Source organism: Triplophysa dalaica, chromosome 21 (assembly GCF_015846415.1).
Source record: "Triplophysa dalaica isolate WHDGS20190420 chromosome 21, ASM1584641v1, whole genome shotgun sequence".
Lineage (NCBI taxonomy): Eukaryota > Metazoa > Chordata > Actinopteri > Cypriniformes > Nemacheilidae > Triplophysa > Triplophysa dalaica.
This window is the reverse complement of record NC_079562.1, coordinates 5,273,081-5,291,495: the sequence shown is the minus strand read 5'-3', so window position 1 is coordinate 5,291,495 and position 18,415 is coordinate 5,273,081. Positions and strand designations below refer to the sequence as shown.

The following is an 18,415-nucleotide window of genomic DNA, read 5'->3' as shown; positions in this document are numbered from 1 at the left end:
AGCTGGAGCGGTTTGATAGCCTTTGCAGGAAGACCAGCAGGAGAGCCTTGCAGCAGTCCAACCTTGAGATTACAAGATTCTACGATCTCTGCAAAAATATCACTCGCAAATTATAATTTTTGCTCACAAATCATACCGTTTTATGCACAGTCTGGAGCCCTGTGATTTTGATCTGTAAATAAAAAAGAAAAGCAAAATTCAGTAAGAAGTATCTCAGTTTTGGTTTGTTTTAGGTGGTTCAATAAATGATCGTTTTTGTGTTTTGGAGGGCTGCGTTTCTGTAATGAAGGTCATTTCCCATGCACATGCTTTCTGATTGATCACCAGAGCTTCATGTTTACAGCGGAGCATGTTAATTTGTTTTGACTCCATAATGAAGCAAGACTGATGGCTGTGATGCCTGGCCACACTGCACTGTGTGTGTCTTTTTGACTATTATGTGTATCACTATCGGAATTAATAGAGCATTTAAATGTTTGGATGGAGGTTGTGAAAATGTAGGTTTGGAGTTAAATACTTTTTTATAATGCCTGCTATCTGGGATGGTGTCTACCTGCTTGCGGTACGTGCTAGTGAATAACCCAATGGGCATTGGCATTTAATTCTCATACATTTTTTATTCAGCTTTGAAATGACCATAACGTTACATTGCACATAAGTAAGAGACAGATGATCTGTTTTTGAAGAGGTTTGCCTTGTTCAATGCATTTGGGAGAGGAATGTTATATAAACAAAGGATATGATGCTGGATTTGGAGATTGTTTGAAACTGATAGATGGAGCCGTCCCAGCACTAAAAAGTGCAGGTCATGAACCGCACGCTGGAAGTTACACGGAGTAAAAGTTTAGGAGCTACAACTGAGAAGGCCCTACCACCTTTGGTTTTAGAGCGACAACATGGGACAGTTAAGAGAAACTGATAAAGCTACACAACAAAAATGTAAAGTGAATCAACAGTTATGCAGGGACAATGCGATGATATATTGTTTGTTCGTGCTGTAGTCCTGCCACCTTCACATGTTCAGGGCTTGTCTGTTTTGGAAAAAATCGTAAAGCTGCATCTATCTATTATAAATGTGATCAAACTAAATACTCTTCGAAGATATGAAATATGCAGTACTACTCTATAGGTACTCAAGATTAGATTAGATTAGATGATTAGATTAGATTAGATTCAACTTTATTGTCATTACACATATACAAGTACAGTGTAACGAAATGTAGTTTAGGTCTAACCAGAAGTGCAATTAGCAAGTGCAGATATACAGTGTGAATAAATACAGAATACAATATTAGGAAAATAATTTACGTTGGGCATGTACTATGAAAATATGACAATCGGTATGTACTATGAACAATATATACAGAAGGCTATATACTGTGAACATTAATGTACAGGAGGTTATGAACAGATAACAATATAGACTATACAATAGTGCAAGTGACTTGAGTGTGCATTAGTTACAGACATTAGCTATTAAAGTTACAGTGCAGTAGATGAGTTAATGTGGTTATTAAAGGTACGGTGCAGTACATGAGTAGATGCAGATATACAGTTACAGTGCAGTAGATGAGTTAATGCAGTTATTAAAGTTACAGTGCAGTAGATGAGTTAATGTGGTTATTAAAGGTACGGTGCAATACATGAGTAGATGCAGATATACAGTCACAGTGCAGTAGATGAGTTAATGCAGTTATTGAAGTTATAGTGCAATAGATGAGTAGATGCAGTTAGTTATGCGATAGATGCAATAATGCAATAGATGAGTTACAGTGCAGTAGGTGAGTTAGTGCAGTTATTAAAGTTACAGTGCAGTAGATGAGTTAATGCAGTTATTAAGGTTACAGTGAAGTAGATGAGTAGATGAGTTAATGCAGTTATGAAAGTTACAGTGCAGTAGATGAGTTAATGCAGTTATGAGAGTAGTCCATTAGTGCAAATGAGCATTCAGTGTAATGTTCCTGGTGTGCAAGTGAGCAGTATAGAGTGCAAATGATGCGTGTAAACAGTCCGGTAGAGCAGATACATGAGTACTGGTGTGTACAGTTCCGTCATGCATGGCAGCCCTGTAGTGCAATGTAAACATTGTAATAGCAGCATTAAGTTAAAGGTATGAGAGGTAGTGAAATCAGTGGGGAGCAGAGTTCAATAATGAAACAGCTCTGGGAAAAAAACTGTTTCCTAGTCTGCTGGTTCTTGCCCGGAGGCACCTGAAGCGCCTACCGGAAGGCAGGAGAGTAAACAGTCTATGAGCGGGGTGAGAGGAGTCCTTGAGAATGCTGCGAGCTCGACGCAGACAGCGTTTCTTCTGGATGTCCTCAATGGAAGGGAGTGTAGTTCCTGTGATGCGCTGGGCTGTTTTCACCACCCGCTGCAGTGCCTTGCGCTCAGCAACAGAACAGTTCCCGTACCAGACTGTGACACAGTTGGTCAGGATGCTCTCTATCGTGCAGCGATAGAAGTTCATTAATATGAGATTGGCAGAAAATGTGCGTTACTTCTGCTTTAATAATAATTCTCATGCTATTCCAGTATTGTACTCCAGAAGCAAAGCATGGTTTTCTTGAGCACAACAAAACCAGTATTGTTCACCACACAAGCATGCTCCAGAGCAACAGATGGGTCTAATTTTGTCATTCATCCAACATGCAGACATTCCAATTGCAGATTAGCACATTCATATATCACAGAGGAACATTTATAATTTACAATCGTTTGTGAATTTTTTGTCTTTTACACAAATTACTTTACGCAAGGGTGGGCATGTACAGAAGAAAGCAGTTACAAAATTGCACTGGCTGCAATTACATTCTCTGTTCCCATATTGAAGTCAAATTTTTTGTCATTTTTTACATTTGTTTTAATGCCTGGTTGAGTGGAAGTGCACTATTATTTCCAATTATTTCTTTGTGTATATATTTATGCACACATGTCTTTTTTGGTCTAATCAACACATTTGATCTGAGAAATTAGATGTATGCAAACTAAAGTTTAGTAGACTTCATAAAATGCACATTTGGCAGAACAGTTTGAGACTTTGGAAATGTTACTGTTAGCTGTTTAATATCAGATTATGTTAACTAATCATTGTGCCTGTATGGTTACATGTTACACTAAAATTTTATTTGTGATCTTTTCTCTATGACTATATTTTGACATTTGATTAAGTGGGGTTAGAAATAGTTGTTTTATTCATTTGAAGTGTCCTGGTTACAGTGGCAAGTTAGTCAGTCAGGGTTACCCTCTAAACAGGGTCAAATTGATTATCAAGACTGAGGTGTGTCGTCAAAATGTGTGTTTTGGTAAAATGCAGTCTTTAACTGTCAAAAATAATAATTAAAGTTAATTCACACTGTAATTCCTTGTTCATCTAGATGTAGGCTAGCAAGTTTTTACTGACTTCTTAAAGCTTTGCTTTAGCCATGTCATTTCTCCATGCACTTGGACGGCAATGTCATCCTCAATGCCACTGTGAAATTATTCTAATCACGTTTCTCTCTTTTTTCTCCCACTGTTCATAGCACTTAAACATCAGAACACTTACCGATGATGTGGTAAGATTCCATTTTAAACATCAGGCTTTTCTCACTTGTTCCATTGGACATCCATTCTTTCTCATACTACTTTACATCTTGACCAACAGCAGGCTGACATCTTAAATTTGAGTTCCTCTCAATGACATTGCACATTATTAACCATAATATGGCTAATACCTGACACAGCTTTTGAGTCTCTTAACCACATTACTTCATTCAAAGCAATTTCTTGTTACACACAAGGCTGTTTGCTCTGGCTCGATTAAATTCAACAATCTACTACCATGTTAAATATACTTTTACTTATTTATATTATTATTTTTCAGCACTTGTAGCATTTTACTTTTTTCAGTGCTTGTTTTAACACTAGTGATTCAGTTTGTGCATGTCTAACACTCAACTAACGCTAATGTCATTATTTATGCATAAAGCTTGTATTGATGCTTCATATAGTAAATGGGACAGATTGCATTAGACCTGTTCGAGATGAACCCTTGGAACATGAAATGATTTCAAATTCTGCACAGATATTTCTTATTGAAGCACTGACTTCCATATTTGTAAAATTAATTAGAGTGCTTAAAATGAGCAGATATCACAATTCTTTTAAACACCCATTAGATGAGATTCTCTTAGATTAGAGAGACGTTTTTTGATTGTGTCCTTTACAATGATGAAAAATGTGTTTATTTCCTTGTTTCAAGTGAAGAGTAAAAAGACCCAAATGGCGTTGCACTGAATTCTGAACCATCTTATAATTTCATGTACTTGGCAGAATTGTATTAAACATTTTAGGGATATCAGGTCTTTCCAGCTGGACCTGCTTCCTCTAGCAGCAGTGAAAGAAATGAAATATTTTGGATGGGGGTCTTCGGGTCATGAAGTGGAGCAGTCAGTTAATTTAAGCAGCACCTGGACCACCTTATCGATGGAACTCAGTGGCTGTTTTTCACCCTCATGTTAAATAGCACCAAACATTAGCATTTAGCACTGCAATCATCCCTGTCCTCACGTCGCTCTCATATCATCCTTCTCGCTTTCCTCACTCCTGCCCTGTTAACGCTCTATTCGTCTTCTTTGTCTTTTTTCAAAACATTTTAATCTTCTCTCCTTTAATCCTTTATGTCCAGGGTCCTTTACACTTTTTCCATCTCTCTCCTACTTTAAGATCGCTATTGTAGCCTTAAATTTTTTTTTGCATTATTTACTGGCATCAAAATGTGTTTTGTTTTTGTTGGGTTTGGTATTGATCCGGACAGCCCAGAGGGAAGTTAGACCCAGGAACAGAGTAATTAGGACTGTGATGAGGTAGACACCATTAGGACATTCACTCTGTTACACAGACACACCAAAGTCAGGTGCTGTCTGAAATGTATAAATCAGTTAGAGCTGCATGATTCTTGAATAAATGAGAATCAAGGTTTTGCTAGATATAGAGATAAAGTTATTTTCAAATCTTTTTTAATAACATATGACTAACTATTGGTCTTGGCCACAAAAAAGCATAGTATGCAGCTCAAAAATATAAATATTGATTGAGAATAAATATCAATAAGTGAAAACAGTGTTTCGCACAGGATTCTGACAGAGTCTGTGGTGCTGATATCATCACACATTAATGAACATATTTGTGACGTCATCATTTGCGTTTGGTCTTGTGTTGGCACTTGAAATCGCTTCTACTCTCTGATCTACCACATTATATTGTATTTTAACGCAACGGAATTCCATTTTCATAATTTGTACATCTTCTGACAAAATCATCATACATTTACATTGAAGAGCGGATATATGAGGTGATTTTGGCTATATTTCTTGTTTGCCTCATGCAGCGTAGCCTTAATGGCTATGTGTTTTTGCGTTATGAGCACAAAATAGTTTTATTGTAGATCACGTATAGCGGAGACAATTCGGCGCAAATTCAGAAATATGGGAGAATACACTTTTGCTGTTACACAGAGTTACAACTACAGAACCATAGTACAGAACCGAGAGCTCGCACACAAACTCACACCAAGCACACAGAGAAAGGGTGTGCAGGAAACTGTGCTAACCTTTCGTTAAGTCATATAAACTCAATCAGCCGTCTTCTCTGTCAATAACATCTGCAACTGTTGATGTTTTAGCAGAAATGCAAGTACACGAAGGAACGCAAATTGAATGCACCGCCACATGTGAGAGATAGAAAGGGAGGAAAGAAAGGGAGAGAGAGAGACGCTGAGCGTTCGCAACTCTACAATGAATTAAGCAATTTTAAATAGTAAAATAAAAATGTAAATGGAAATCATAAATAATATTCATGGCGGCCAGTGGTGGGTAGTGTGGCCGCGATGAATAAATCAATATGGGAAACAGACAACACAATGATATGTTGTTATGAGAGGTAACGTATACTTTTTTTTGGGTTATTTTTTAAGCTATGACGGCACAAATTAGACTATGGGCGCCCACCATTAATGAATGGGAAACACTGGGTTTAAAATGTAAAACCAAAATGATGAGAAAGTGAATACACAGGTATGCGTCAGTCTCTGACAAACAAGATGACATTTTGCTGAGGGACAGCAGAGTATGTGAGGCAGCAGAATGGGTTTGCACATGTTTTATATGGGTGAATCATGTTCCTAGATAATGGGGGTGGTCTTCTCTAGGTTAGGACTGATGTTTGGTCATGGTGGAAAAAGTGTTTTGGTGCTGAGAGGCTGAATTACTGGAGTAGGGCATGCTAAAGTGATCAGAAGAGAAATTATGGGGAATGGAGCCATTAGTATAACATCAAAGTGTCTGTTGGTGAAAAAGGAGAGTGAGAGAGAGAGAGAGAGAGGGATTGCATTGGAAGTAAGCTGCAGACTCATAAACACCTAAACAGCCCTGAAAAGCACTTCATCATCTCGATCAGCTCGCATTGGCTGCGGTATGATGTCTGTTGTTGTTATCGAGGTGCTGGCTGCACATATTTATTTATCTATTCACCGGCAACGAGTGTGGAATAGCAAACTGCTTCTTCCCTCCGCTGGGGATGAATCTCTGTGATTAAACTGATCAGTGCCATCACTCAATGTAGCGAAGAGGTGCTTTAGGGCAACAGCAAACCAAATTAGACAGATGATGGTGTCGTACGGTATCAGACACCACACATTCGCTCTGTGCTCTGGCTTCACACACTGTAGTCTCTACCTACACTCTTATCCACTGCTTGTGTTTAATTAATTTTACATCAGTGTCGTTGCTGATTATCTCAGTGTGGTGCTCCTCTTTCTCACTCTGGTAATGCACGACGGGTGGCGTTGGAGAAAAATATTTTCAAACATAACTGCCACTAATTTACCCACCCCCGAATGAAAGGGGCAAGGCCCCTGAAAATAAACCACCTACCTTTTCGGCTAGGTCTAACATCTAAATCGCCCATCTCCCTGTTGCGCTCACAGGCCGGGGGAGAGCAAACAGCTCCCTGACAAATCTAATCCAATTAGGAAATCATTATCTGTGTGATGCGGGGGCCCACCACCTCAATATAAATCGATGCTGGGTTACTGTGTCTCTGCGGATTCTCAGACGCTCTGTTTTGTTATGCTGCCTGAATTTAGCAGATACATCTAGAAACCGAGAGATTTTTAATCAAACCTGACTCTTTGAATAAGGAAGGAGGTTAAAGAAAAGAACGGAAACATCAGCTCATAACATGTTTTGTGATGTGGTGTTGACTAACATGCTTTTTGTCTTGTTTTCAGAAACATTAAGCAGTTGAGAAATTAATAAAAACTCTGATGATAACAGTCATCTTACCTAACCCTAACTAAAAAAACCTTTGTTTCAGTTGGACAGGTTTTCCAGCATCCGGATTCCTGGCAGTAAAAAGGAACGTCCTCACCTGTCCCACATGGCCAAGAACTCTTCTTCAGGTGACTGGTCTACCCCCTCTGAATTTGAGGACCTCTCTTCAAGGATCACATCCGAGAAGGAAATCCTGGCCCTCTTTGAGAAAATGATGGTAAGATTGTTATAATAATATAAATCGACAAAAGCATTGGGATGCACTATTCTAATTAACATGTTTATCTATTCAAGTAATTCTAATCAAATACTATTTTTTTTTTTAAGAATTGTAACTTTTTACAAAGTTCCTCCATTCTGTTTCCGAATTTTTTTCTTTTCCCCAATGTGTATTGTTTCAAAGTAGCTTTACAGAAAACATTTTCGTGCTATAAGAAATTATGCAATAATGTTTGTGTCCGTAAGCACTCAAAGTAAAGGCAGCCGTGAGGAGGAACAAAAAAAGACACGTCCATACCCTCTATACACAGTGTGAATATTTTGTCAAGGCTTATTGTATAAATTGTAGTAAATTGTTTAGATATACGTGCTAGATCATTGTATAAGACTCAAGTATATACATTTTACCTTCAAAAAGGGAAAGCAGTGGGAAAAAAGACTAGACTAAACGGCAGGGACAGTTCTTCTCTGTCTGTTCGGAGTAAACAGAATATTTTTGTGACTTTTCATTTCTTTACTTTCTCAAGTTTCTGATGTATTAAGTGATATTATGTTACTTTAGAGACTTTTGTATTTTTTCTATGTTTAGATTTTCAAACACTTCTGTTACTGCTGTTGAAGTTAACATCAATTGCACTTAAATTGCAAACTGAACTAAAAATCAGCCAAGCATTCGTCTCAAGCATGTTAGTTCCCCTCTAGTGTCATTGTAAAATTTTCCACAATCCTCCATTGTCAGAGTGCTATCGTATAGAGGTCCCTGTAGGTGCACACTCTACGAGTGGGGGTGGTGTTAGCGGTTCAGCAGCTTCTCCAAGCGCAGGATTGAGTGACAGGAGCAACCACTGCTGGGTAGGAAGGGAGAGTGCGGATAACGTGGGCAGAGACGCAGTCATTAGTCACGGCAAGTACGGGTTTGGATACATGAGCATGCCAGCAGAGGTGACAGGGCCAACGGTGGTAATGGATGCCTTTCCGCTGTGTGCCCTATCCGCATCTATCCCAGCATCCACCGCTTTCTCTCTCTGACATGCAAAGTCTGCATCAGAGCTGCAAGCCCATCAGTAAAATCTTAAATGGCCCTGCTGCTGATCTATCATCTTGAGAAAAGAAAGTGTGTTTTGAGGAAAGGGGACATAAGACCAGAGGACAGTTAACATTGTATGGAGCCATTAGCATTTTCCCTCTCAATGTCTTGTTCTTCCTCTCAATTGTATTGATTTTATCGATCTGTATTTTCTACGAGATTTCTTTGCTTTATCTGGTAATGACTATAGTTGTAAATATTTTTTTTTTGTCAGATACATGTAGTAAAATGCGCAGTGTGCTACTGTAGTTATCTTTGGTTCTGGACATGTTGCTTCTGTGAATTGGAGGGTTTCAGTAATCCATAAATATCTGCTACACACTTAGAAAGGTGCTTAAAAGGTTCTTTACAGAGACACAAAAGAAAAGTTGTTCTCAAACTGTGGTACGCATACCACTAGTTGTACATGAAGAGACCGGACACGACATAAACAGTGTTCTCCACTGTTATTGGCACCCCTGGTAAATATGAGGAAAGAAGGCTTTAAAAATAAATTGGCATTTTCTAAGTTCTGCAGATCCTGCAAATGTTGGTGCTCCCTCTTCTTCAGCTCATCCCACTCATTTTCTATAGGGTTCAGGTCAGGGAACTGGGATGGCTATGGCAGGATTTTGTGTTCAGTAACCCATTTTTTGTTGATTTGGATGTTTGTTTTGAACCAATGTACTGATGGAAGATCTAACCACGACCCGTTATAATATTTCTATAAGAGCAAGTCAGGTTTTGATTTTTAAACCTGCTGGTATTTGAAATAAATCATGATAACATATATCTGATCAAGATGTTCAGAACCTCTGGTATAAAAGTAGGTCCACAACCATGAAGATCTGGTGGTATATCAATTCGTGGTATGATTTGACTAAGTCTGCCCAAATGTATACGAAAGGAGGTTGGACGTACCTATCAGTACAATTGCTTTGGAACCTGATGTTTCAAATATGTTAAGAACTGTCACACGCTTGCAGTGTTTGACCAATCACTAGACGCTGGTTAACTGCCAATCACAGCACACCTCGCTTTTAAGACTGATTAACTTTGTAAAAAATGTGCGCTTTTCAGAGAGGCAGGGTAAAGAGTAGATGCAAACATGCAAATACAGCGTTTTTTAACCTTAAATAGTGTTTACACATTGCATTGCATCTGAAACAAATGATAATATTTGTTTTTGCTGTGTCATTTGACCCCTTTAACTGTGGCCACGGGGCACTTTTCTTATCCCTGTGTGCACCAAGGCTGTTGTGTTATTGCTGGAAAAAAAAGCATTTCATAGAACACAGTCCTGTTTGAAGTTCCAGTACGGCAGTTGTGGTGTAGTTAACTTAAGCATGAGAGGAGAGAATTTCCTTCTTGAACAGTGTCCCAAACAACTTGTGGTGATGGAGGTGCATTTTTCCTTTTTTTTACTCCAAAATTCAACTAATTTCGGCAATTCTCGAACCAAAACTATTTGACCACAAAATCCTCTTTGCCGTGCATTAAGACAATGTAGACATACATTCTCTTTCATTCAGGTTTGTAACATCTCCAGTCCATTAAAACTTCTTATTTATTGCCCTGATGTTGGAAATGGGAAATTATTATTGTTTCAACCATTTCGTTTTTAATTCCACTTTCTATTTTGTGTAGATCAACAATCTTATAGCCTCTTTATGTAGAACAATTACTTTTTTTTTTTTTTTTTTAAGATCCTCAAAGAGATCTGTGCCATGTTGAATTTCCAGTGACCAGTGTGAGAGCGATTAAACCAAATCTAACACACCTGCTCCCCATTCACACCTGAGACCTTGTACACAATAAAGAATCTTATGACAGCGGGGAGGAAAAATTGCTAATTGGGCCCAATTTGGACATTTTCACTTAGGGGTGTTCTCACTTTTGTTGCCAGCGGTTAAGACAATAATGGCTGTGTGTTGAGTTATTTTGAGAGGACAGCAAATTTACACTGTTATACAAGCTGTACACTCACTACTTTACATTGTAGCAAAGTGTAATTTCTTCAGTGTTGGCACATGAAAGGATATATTATATATTTACAAAAATGTAAGGGGTGCACTCCTGTGAGATACTGCATCTATAATTTGTATTAAATCTATAATCATTGACTTGTATAGAAAATCGATGCAGCACAGACAATCTTGATGGCAAGTGGGTCTGGCTCGTCCATAGGTGCGTGGGCGGGCTCTTTCTTTCGCCTTGCTGTACTCTTCCGGGAGAATTGCCCAATAAAAGAAATAGGATCCCTGTTACGAAACAGGGATCCAGACTTTAAAAAAAACTTAACGAAACAATTTGGAGTGCTGGGTGAGTGTATCAAGCACAGAAATACTACATCATACATCAAACTGGTTTTAATCAAGTTGACCATGTTAATGAGAAGCCAACAGTAAGAAGTCATAATGCATGACATGGCATGTTACCTCCACTTTAAGTGTTTATTCATTTGATTTTCTGAGGCGGTTATTAGGTGGTACTTGGAACAACAAATTTTAGTAAAGGTAGACAAATAGGTAGGTTAATGATGTCTGATCATGTGACAAGCTAAGTTTTGCTTCATTTATTATTGTACGTTTATTGTATTGTGCAATTAAATACCTTATTTCACAAGATAATTTACAGGGAATTTAGATTTTTAGATTGTTTTAAGTATTCCTTAAACACCCTGAACATCAAAATTCATTTTCATGTCTTTTTCTTTCATTTTCGTTCCTCTTTCATAGTCATAAAATGCTTCAACAAAGTATCTGGCTGTCAAATCTACATAATGAGTGAAGGTTGACTTTCTGTCTGTTCATTGTTAAGATCTATAAAGAACAGGTGTGTTAATCATAAATATGTATGTTTAGTACTGTTGCGAAATTCACAAATAAACAGACATAACCTGACCTGGATATTCCACTGCACCTTAGTACCATCGAATTCATGATTTTTTTTACAGAGAAATCGAAAACCTCCGAGACAAAATAGTAAAAACTCAACCTCCAAATCTGCCCTATAAATTAGCATCAACCATCGCCCCACAAGAAAATCGCACTTTGAGCAGAAACATACAAACGAGTGTCTATTTTGTTAATCCATTTAGCTAAACTCTTGATGTCCAAGGGTTGTCGTATTAACATGCTTTCTCCTCTGTGTGGTTTGTGATTCAGGAGGATATGAACCTTAATGAGGAAAAGAAAACACCACTCAGAGAGAAGGACTTAAGCACGAAACGGGAGATGGTCCTTCAGTACATCATCACAGCTGCGAAAACCGTAAGTCAAAGAGCAACTCCTGCCACATACACTAACACACACGTGCACACACAGACATTTGCTTGGTTGTACTCAAGCTCAGTTATTGTGTGCCCGAGCCAAGCGTGTGTGTCTTTTATTGTACTTGTAGGTTCGCCTTGATAAAAATATCTATAACTACAGGTCTCTTATGAGCACATTGACAAGCTAAAGACTGTATTTATCTGAGATGATTGCCCTCATTTTAGTTTGTATCTTTGTTCTCTTCTCCTGAGGTGAGAGGGAGACGTTGATTTTCCTTGTGTACTTATGAACTCGTATTGCTGTGGTAAAGGATGGCAAGATGTGATTTTACATCATGTCCCAATATGTACTTTACAAAGCCTAAAAAAATAGAAAACATGAAAAGGTAAAGGAAAATGAAGGATGAAGCAGAAATACTATTGAAAATAGAGATATTAGTTTAAAGCTATTATAAAATAACTCCCCTTTAAATTTCACTGTGAAGGTTTTAAAAATCAGCTCCAGCGATTTTCTAGTTTAAGATGTCGTACAGGTGCCGGTCCTGCCGGAATATTTTTGTATTGATGCCTTGTGCTAACACAGTGAACATATGAATAATGGACACTTTGGTGGAATAAATCTGCTGTCAGGGAGTTTGAGCCATTCACAGCATTCTGAAGAACTTAATGCAGTTTCTCTGCAATGTTTAGCTGTAACCCTATGACATGGGACCCGGAATTGTGATAATTTGTTGTTGTGCTGATACTTTTCTCTATATAAGTGGAAAAGGAAATTAGTTGACAGGTTACTGGAACATATAAAGATTCTCTTATTTATGCCAAAATAACTTGCCTGCTTTGAGAATTAAATAGTGCCGCTTTTTATAGGTTATTTCCAGCAAATGACATCACAAAGCTTTGACAGCATTTTGATGCTTATAAAGAAACGCTAGCAATAGAAGACTGCTGCATGTGTGAATAGCAGATGGGGTACATTAACTGTAAAAGGTCAATTTTACTGCAATTTAACAGGTTTCATGTGTGAAATTGGCTATTGTCTGCATGTTTGCTTTAACATTAATAGCTGAATTGAAATTGAAAATAGCTTGCCATACCTGATTCAACTTGTATGTTAAAAACCAGCTGCCTGGTGAATTGATTTAAGTGTTCAGCATTGGGAACAGAAAAAATTGCAGCAGGTGTTCAAAACAACATTTGGGAGTGTTTGCCCCGAGCAGTCTCGCTGAAACATGCAGCTTGAAGGTATCTGCATTAGATTGATTCCTGAATTCTAAGCCAGGCCATTCAGGGACTTGTTTGTCTGTTTTTAAGTCCCTATGTGTTGGCGAGGCGGACTGACAAGCGTACGAGTATTAGAAATTGTGTGTTCAACAAATCCTCATGTTCTTCCACTGTACGACATGGCTCTACACAAGTGAAAACTCGATATGCAGGATTCAGACAAGGTGAATAGAAATGCATTTTTTTTGCAGAAATTAATTCCCTGATCTAATCCTCTTGTCAGTTAGCTGTGCATTCGTTTACACAGCCTGCAAATGATGGTAGGAGAGAACAAGGGAGTTTAATTATAATGCCATTCCTCTCTTTCCACTGAGAATTTAATTATTTTGGAGTACTTGGAGATTTCAGGATGATTCAATTAGGATTGCATTTTCTATCTGGAGTGGCTGGCCAGGACTTGTGGTTTTTCTCCAATCAGCTTTAGTCTCTTTTCCTTTGGAGTGCTGGAACACATAGAGCTTGGGCAATCATGATAAAACTCCCAATATCTTGAAATCTATTGAATTGCATCAGAAAAATGGCCTTGAAGTAGATGACCCAACATTTATCGTCCTTGAAATAAATATAAATGATGCTGCTCCGTGTTGATTTGAGATACACAGATGGAATAAAACCTTCTGAAGGCAATAAAGGTGTTTTTCCAGAAAGGAAAATAAAGTCTTTTGATAAATAATAATATAAAATATTTAAAGGAAGACACCGAAACGTCCATTAGCTGAAGCGTAATAAACTCTTTCTGGCAAAGAGTACTAAAGTGGTAAGGACGTTTAAAAAAACAATAAAACTACAAGTGAACTCCATCCATTTAAACCATTTGTTTTTTTCACTTTATATTTACATCACAGATTGTTTTGTCTATGAGGCCTAACATATTAGGTTATGTTGAAGTTCATTGCAGAGCCCTTAAAATTTGAATCAGTGTGACAGAACAGGCGGTGATGTATTGGTGTTTTTGAAATGTACATACTCGAATAAAGCTGTCCTTATGCTGCCTTGAGTAGTTCGATGGATGGACATTACTTTAAATTTGAAAAACGTCCTGAATTTCTCTCCCTTTCCCCATCTCTCAGTATCATGCACTTTCCTGTCCCTGCCCTTCTTCATCTCTCACTCTTTCCATCTCTAGTCTTTTGACATTCAGGCCTGGTTGTTTACCCCCTGTCCATGTTCTTGATGAATAATTGCCACTCGGTGAAGCCTTTCCTTTTGGCTCTGCTCCTTCGTCTTTCCTGGTAATTGAAACTATAGATTCTGGCACCTTCTTTCACTCTCTTTCTTTTTCTCTCTATCTCTGTCTCTCTCTCCCCCTCTCTCTCTTTGTTAATAATATTCACCTTTTTAAACATTCCCCTTGTCATAGCCAGCAGAGAGCTGGTGTTAATTGCCATTTGCTCTACCTAAAATTGATGACCTTAGTCAAAGCTTTTGCTCTTTTGAGAATTGATGCATTGTCATTAGGTCTTGTTTAGTGGTCATTAATTGATATTAAAAGAGTGGGGAACAACAAATCTTGGACATTTTAATACAAATAGCACACATTTAAGTAGATGCATTGTAAATTAAACTGTGAGTGTTCAGAATATTGTATAGAGTATTGCTTTTTATGTATAGCGAAGATAGTTGGATATGAATATGGAAATTGTGGATTGCCAGTACACATGTCAATGCAAGCTAATGAAGGATGTTGACTCATCATGTTTTAATAATTAATGAATGAGTACCAACTCTATAGATTCAGGATCACAAAAGACACTCTTGATGGTCCCTGGTCAGACTATAAGAGGGTTTTAGAACAGTTTTACATCATTAATAGCATCTCTCCAATATTTATGGAATCTATTATTCATGTTAGTGTCAGATATTTAAGAGAAATGGCACTGAAAGTTATGAAAGGTATTAAATTAAATGAATTTGAATTTAAATTTAAATGTATTGGAATTAAATGTATTCATCTGCCTTGTTAGATGCTTTGATTTGGTTATTACAAAGTTCAACCTTAAACTAACCTCTCCATTTTTCTTTTGTGTTCAAAATATCACAAGGTTGTAGAATATAAAGAATAATTATAGGGTTTTAATACATTGGCGATGAAAGGGCTGATAGCCCTTTCACACTGATCCCTGCTGTGGAATTCAACTGCTTCATTACAGCAGAAGTAATAGATTTGGCAAATGTTACATACAGGCTACCGTCCAAACTATATTTCTAGTGAGTCAAATGGTGAAACATTTTAAGGTATATTATTATAGGGTATATTATAGGGTATAGATGGTTTCAATGCAACAACTTAAACAAATGTTACTGAGCATGCACGTGTTCGTTGAATGCCATTAAATTCCGGTACACATTTGCAAATAATTCCTGAATTCCTGAAGATTAGTTTTAAAAACAAGCAAAAGAAACCGAGAAGAACGGTTACTTGGCTAAACTTACCTCTCCAATATTTTACATTTAAACTGCGATACCAAGCTTATCCGCTAGATATAAATATCCCATTCGTTTTCTTAAAATGCGACAAAAATACAGGACGCATTCAACATTTTATTTATTTAATAAAATTAACATGTATTAAATAAGTGATTTGTTGAATATTGTTACAATTATTATACACCAAAATAATAATATAAATGAATATTAACCTTAAATGGTTATATTATTAGACACTAGACAGAACTTAAATTAAGGGCAGTCCATGAATGTGTGTCCAATGAAAATCAAAAAGTGACTTACTTTTGTAAACCCGTGTCTTTTCCATTTATTAAATGTTCATATTCTCCTGTCTGATATAAATATATATGTTTTAAGACTGATTGACAACACTAATAAAGCACACAATGTATTTGTGTATCTGTACTACCATTCATGTGTTTTTCTGAGTAATTCGTGGACATAGTTAGTCAATAAAAAGGCTTTAAGCAGGGCAAGTTTCTTTCCTCATTACAGTTTTACAGTTTCTCTCCTTGTTAGCATGTTCAGTACTGATGCTGCAAGTCCTGCACCTACTTCTGCTCTGCCACTGCCTGACCCAGTGCACACCAAATGAACTCAATCAACTTCTGGTGTTTTGCTGTTTCCCAGCGCGACGTATTGGCTGCGTGAGCTGCTAACGTCAACAGCATTTAATGGCTAGGCAGCATGATTATAATTTTAATGACCTCTAGGATTCTTTCTTTTGCCCTACACTCCTATAAGGTATTGCAACAAATTCAGTAAAACTATCAATGGATGTAGTGAGTTGTGTGTTTCCCCTTTAAGACCTCAGTGCATCTTCTCGCTTCTTGTAGGCACATTCTGCAGTTAATAGAGATGTGCTAGATGAGTGGGTTTTACTCGCATACACCGTACTGCAACTCAACCTGTCTTTTTAAAAACATAAGTGTGTTATTTCATGTCACAGTATCCCAAACAATACTGTACATACTAAGATAAAGTTTTTGAATAGGATTTAGGAACATATACATGAGTCATTTGTGAAAATGTAGCGTGGTGTTATTAGCGCGCTTAAGTCATGAAGCTTTGTAACGTGCAGGATGTATTAATGATACACAAACTTAAGTTAGAAGCTTAAAGAAAAAATCTTTTTTTTGTCTCCCCACCCTTTAGAGTACAATGCTTCCTGTAATTTTAATAAGTCCAAAACCTGGGTTTGAGGTTGTACCGTAATAGATACAGTCTGAATTTTATTTACTTATTACCATAGTTAGATGTATTGTCAGGTAAAAAGTTGCAGTATGTATTTATTGGTGCACTACTACTGGAAGATCATTTGTGATACCTTATAGGTTTAACTTCTGATTGTTTCAAAGATGACCATAGATGTAGGTCAGACACTGTCGTACTATTTTTATTTATTTATTAGAGAATTGAAGGTGAATAAATGGCATTGGACATGTCTTGTTTCCGAAGAAATGTATTTCTTAAGATTAAAAAACGCCTTTGTGCTTTTACCTTGTTACACGTATATGTAGAACAGCGATGGACCGTTGTGTATTTACCTAATCTGGTAAAACATCTCATTTAATTTTTACTGTTTTGTTACTGTTCCATGTTATCTTATATGTGCAGTTAGAAATAGGGGTGGGTACCGAAACCCTGTACTTAATCGGTCCTGGGGCTAAATTATAAAAGACCAAAGTATCGATAAGCTCTGACGTTAACGGTTCTGCTGTCGGTACTGGAGAAATTAATAAAAACATTTCCAATTTATCATTGCTAAATAAACGTTACCTAGCATATTTTAACTGACCAACCATTTCTAATTTGCGATAATATTAAAGACATTTACCTGCATGACCGTCTTTCCCACACTACACAGAGCTCATGCGCACACAACACGAGAGCTTGCGCTTAATAGAGTGACGATGGCGGAAAGAATCAAATGGTAAATGGTCTAAAGTATGGTTACATTTCACTCGAGTGGATGCAGACAATGCTTGTTGCAACAAGTGCAACAAAATTTTTGCTTGTAAGAGCGGAAACACACGTAATCTGGCAAAACATCTTTCAAAAGTGCATTATGTGCAGACAGAGAAATGCAAAGTTTTCGACTGCCTAGCTACTAGTTCATCATCCACGTCCTCCGGTACGTATACTAGCCAAGCAGTCTTCCTAAATAACACCGACAAAAACATTGCATAAGGTTTCTTTAAATTAGTCACAATACTGCATTTAAAATGGATGAATAATATTAAATTATGCTTAAGAAATTATAAAGCAGAGTTTACCTAAAAATTAATTTGTACTGATGAAATACATAAACTTTTTTTGTGTGTGTACTTTGCAAGAGGTTCCAAACCTGTATAACTTCTAAGCCCAAACAGAGTTAACTACATTATGTGAATGTAAAGCTGCAGTTACAGTGAACTAATCCACTCCAGCATCTGGTCTAATTATGGTTATTATTAAACAAAAAAAACACAAACAAACCCACATGCATTTTATTTTAATTCTCTATGAATAATATGCGGGTATCAGTCATCTTTTACCTGCATTAAGATATGTTTGGTCAGTAAAGAATGTTTTAAATAGTGAAAACAACTCCAGCTTTAGATTTGTCTTCCATAAAAAAAACACAACAAAGAGTACCATTAAAGTACCGGATCGATAAGTGGTATCGATAAAAGTAGTAATACCATTAAAACCTTAACGATACCCATCCCTAGTTAGAAAGTAAGACTTGCCTATTATCATTGCAAATCAAGATCTTTCACATGTCGGGCTGGACTCGTCTCGTAGACAAAAACAGATGTGTACTTTGTACTTTTA

At 37.2% G+C, this 18,415-nt stretch overlaps 1 protein-coding gene across 1 annotated transcript in view; it reads left to right on the top strand.

The window, feature by feature from the left end:
- Positions 1 to 18,415, top strand: part of diaph3 (diaphanous-related formin 3) — a 215,609-nt gene that overhangs the window by 11,246 nt on the left and 185,948 nt on the right. The window contains 3 exon segments of the mRNA XM_056735197.1: positions 3,522 to 3,554; positions 7,354 to 7,527; positions 11,763 to 11,867. Coding sequence (XP_056591175.1) covers positions 3,522 to 3,554; positions 7,354 to 7,527; positions 11,763 to 11,867 — 312 coding nt within the window.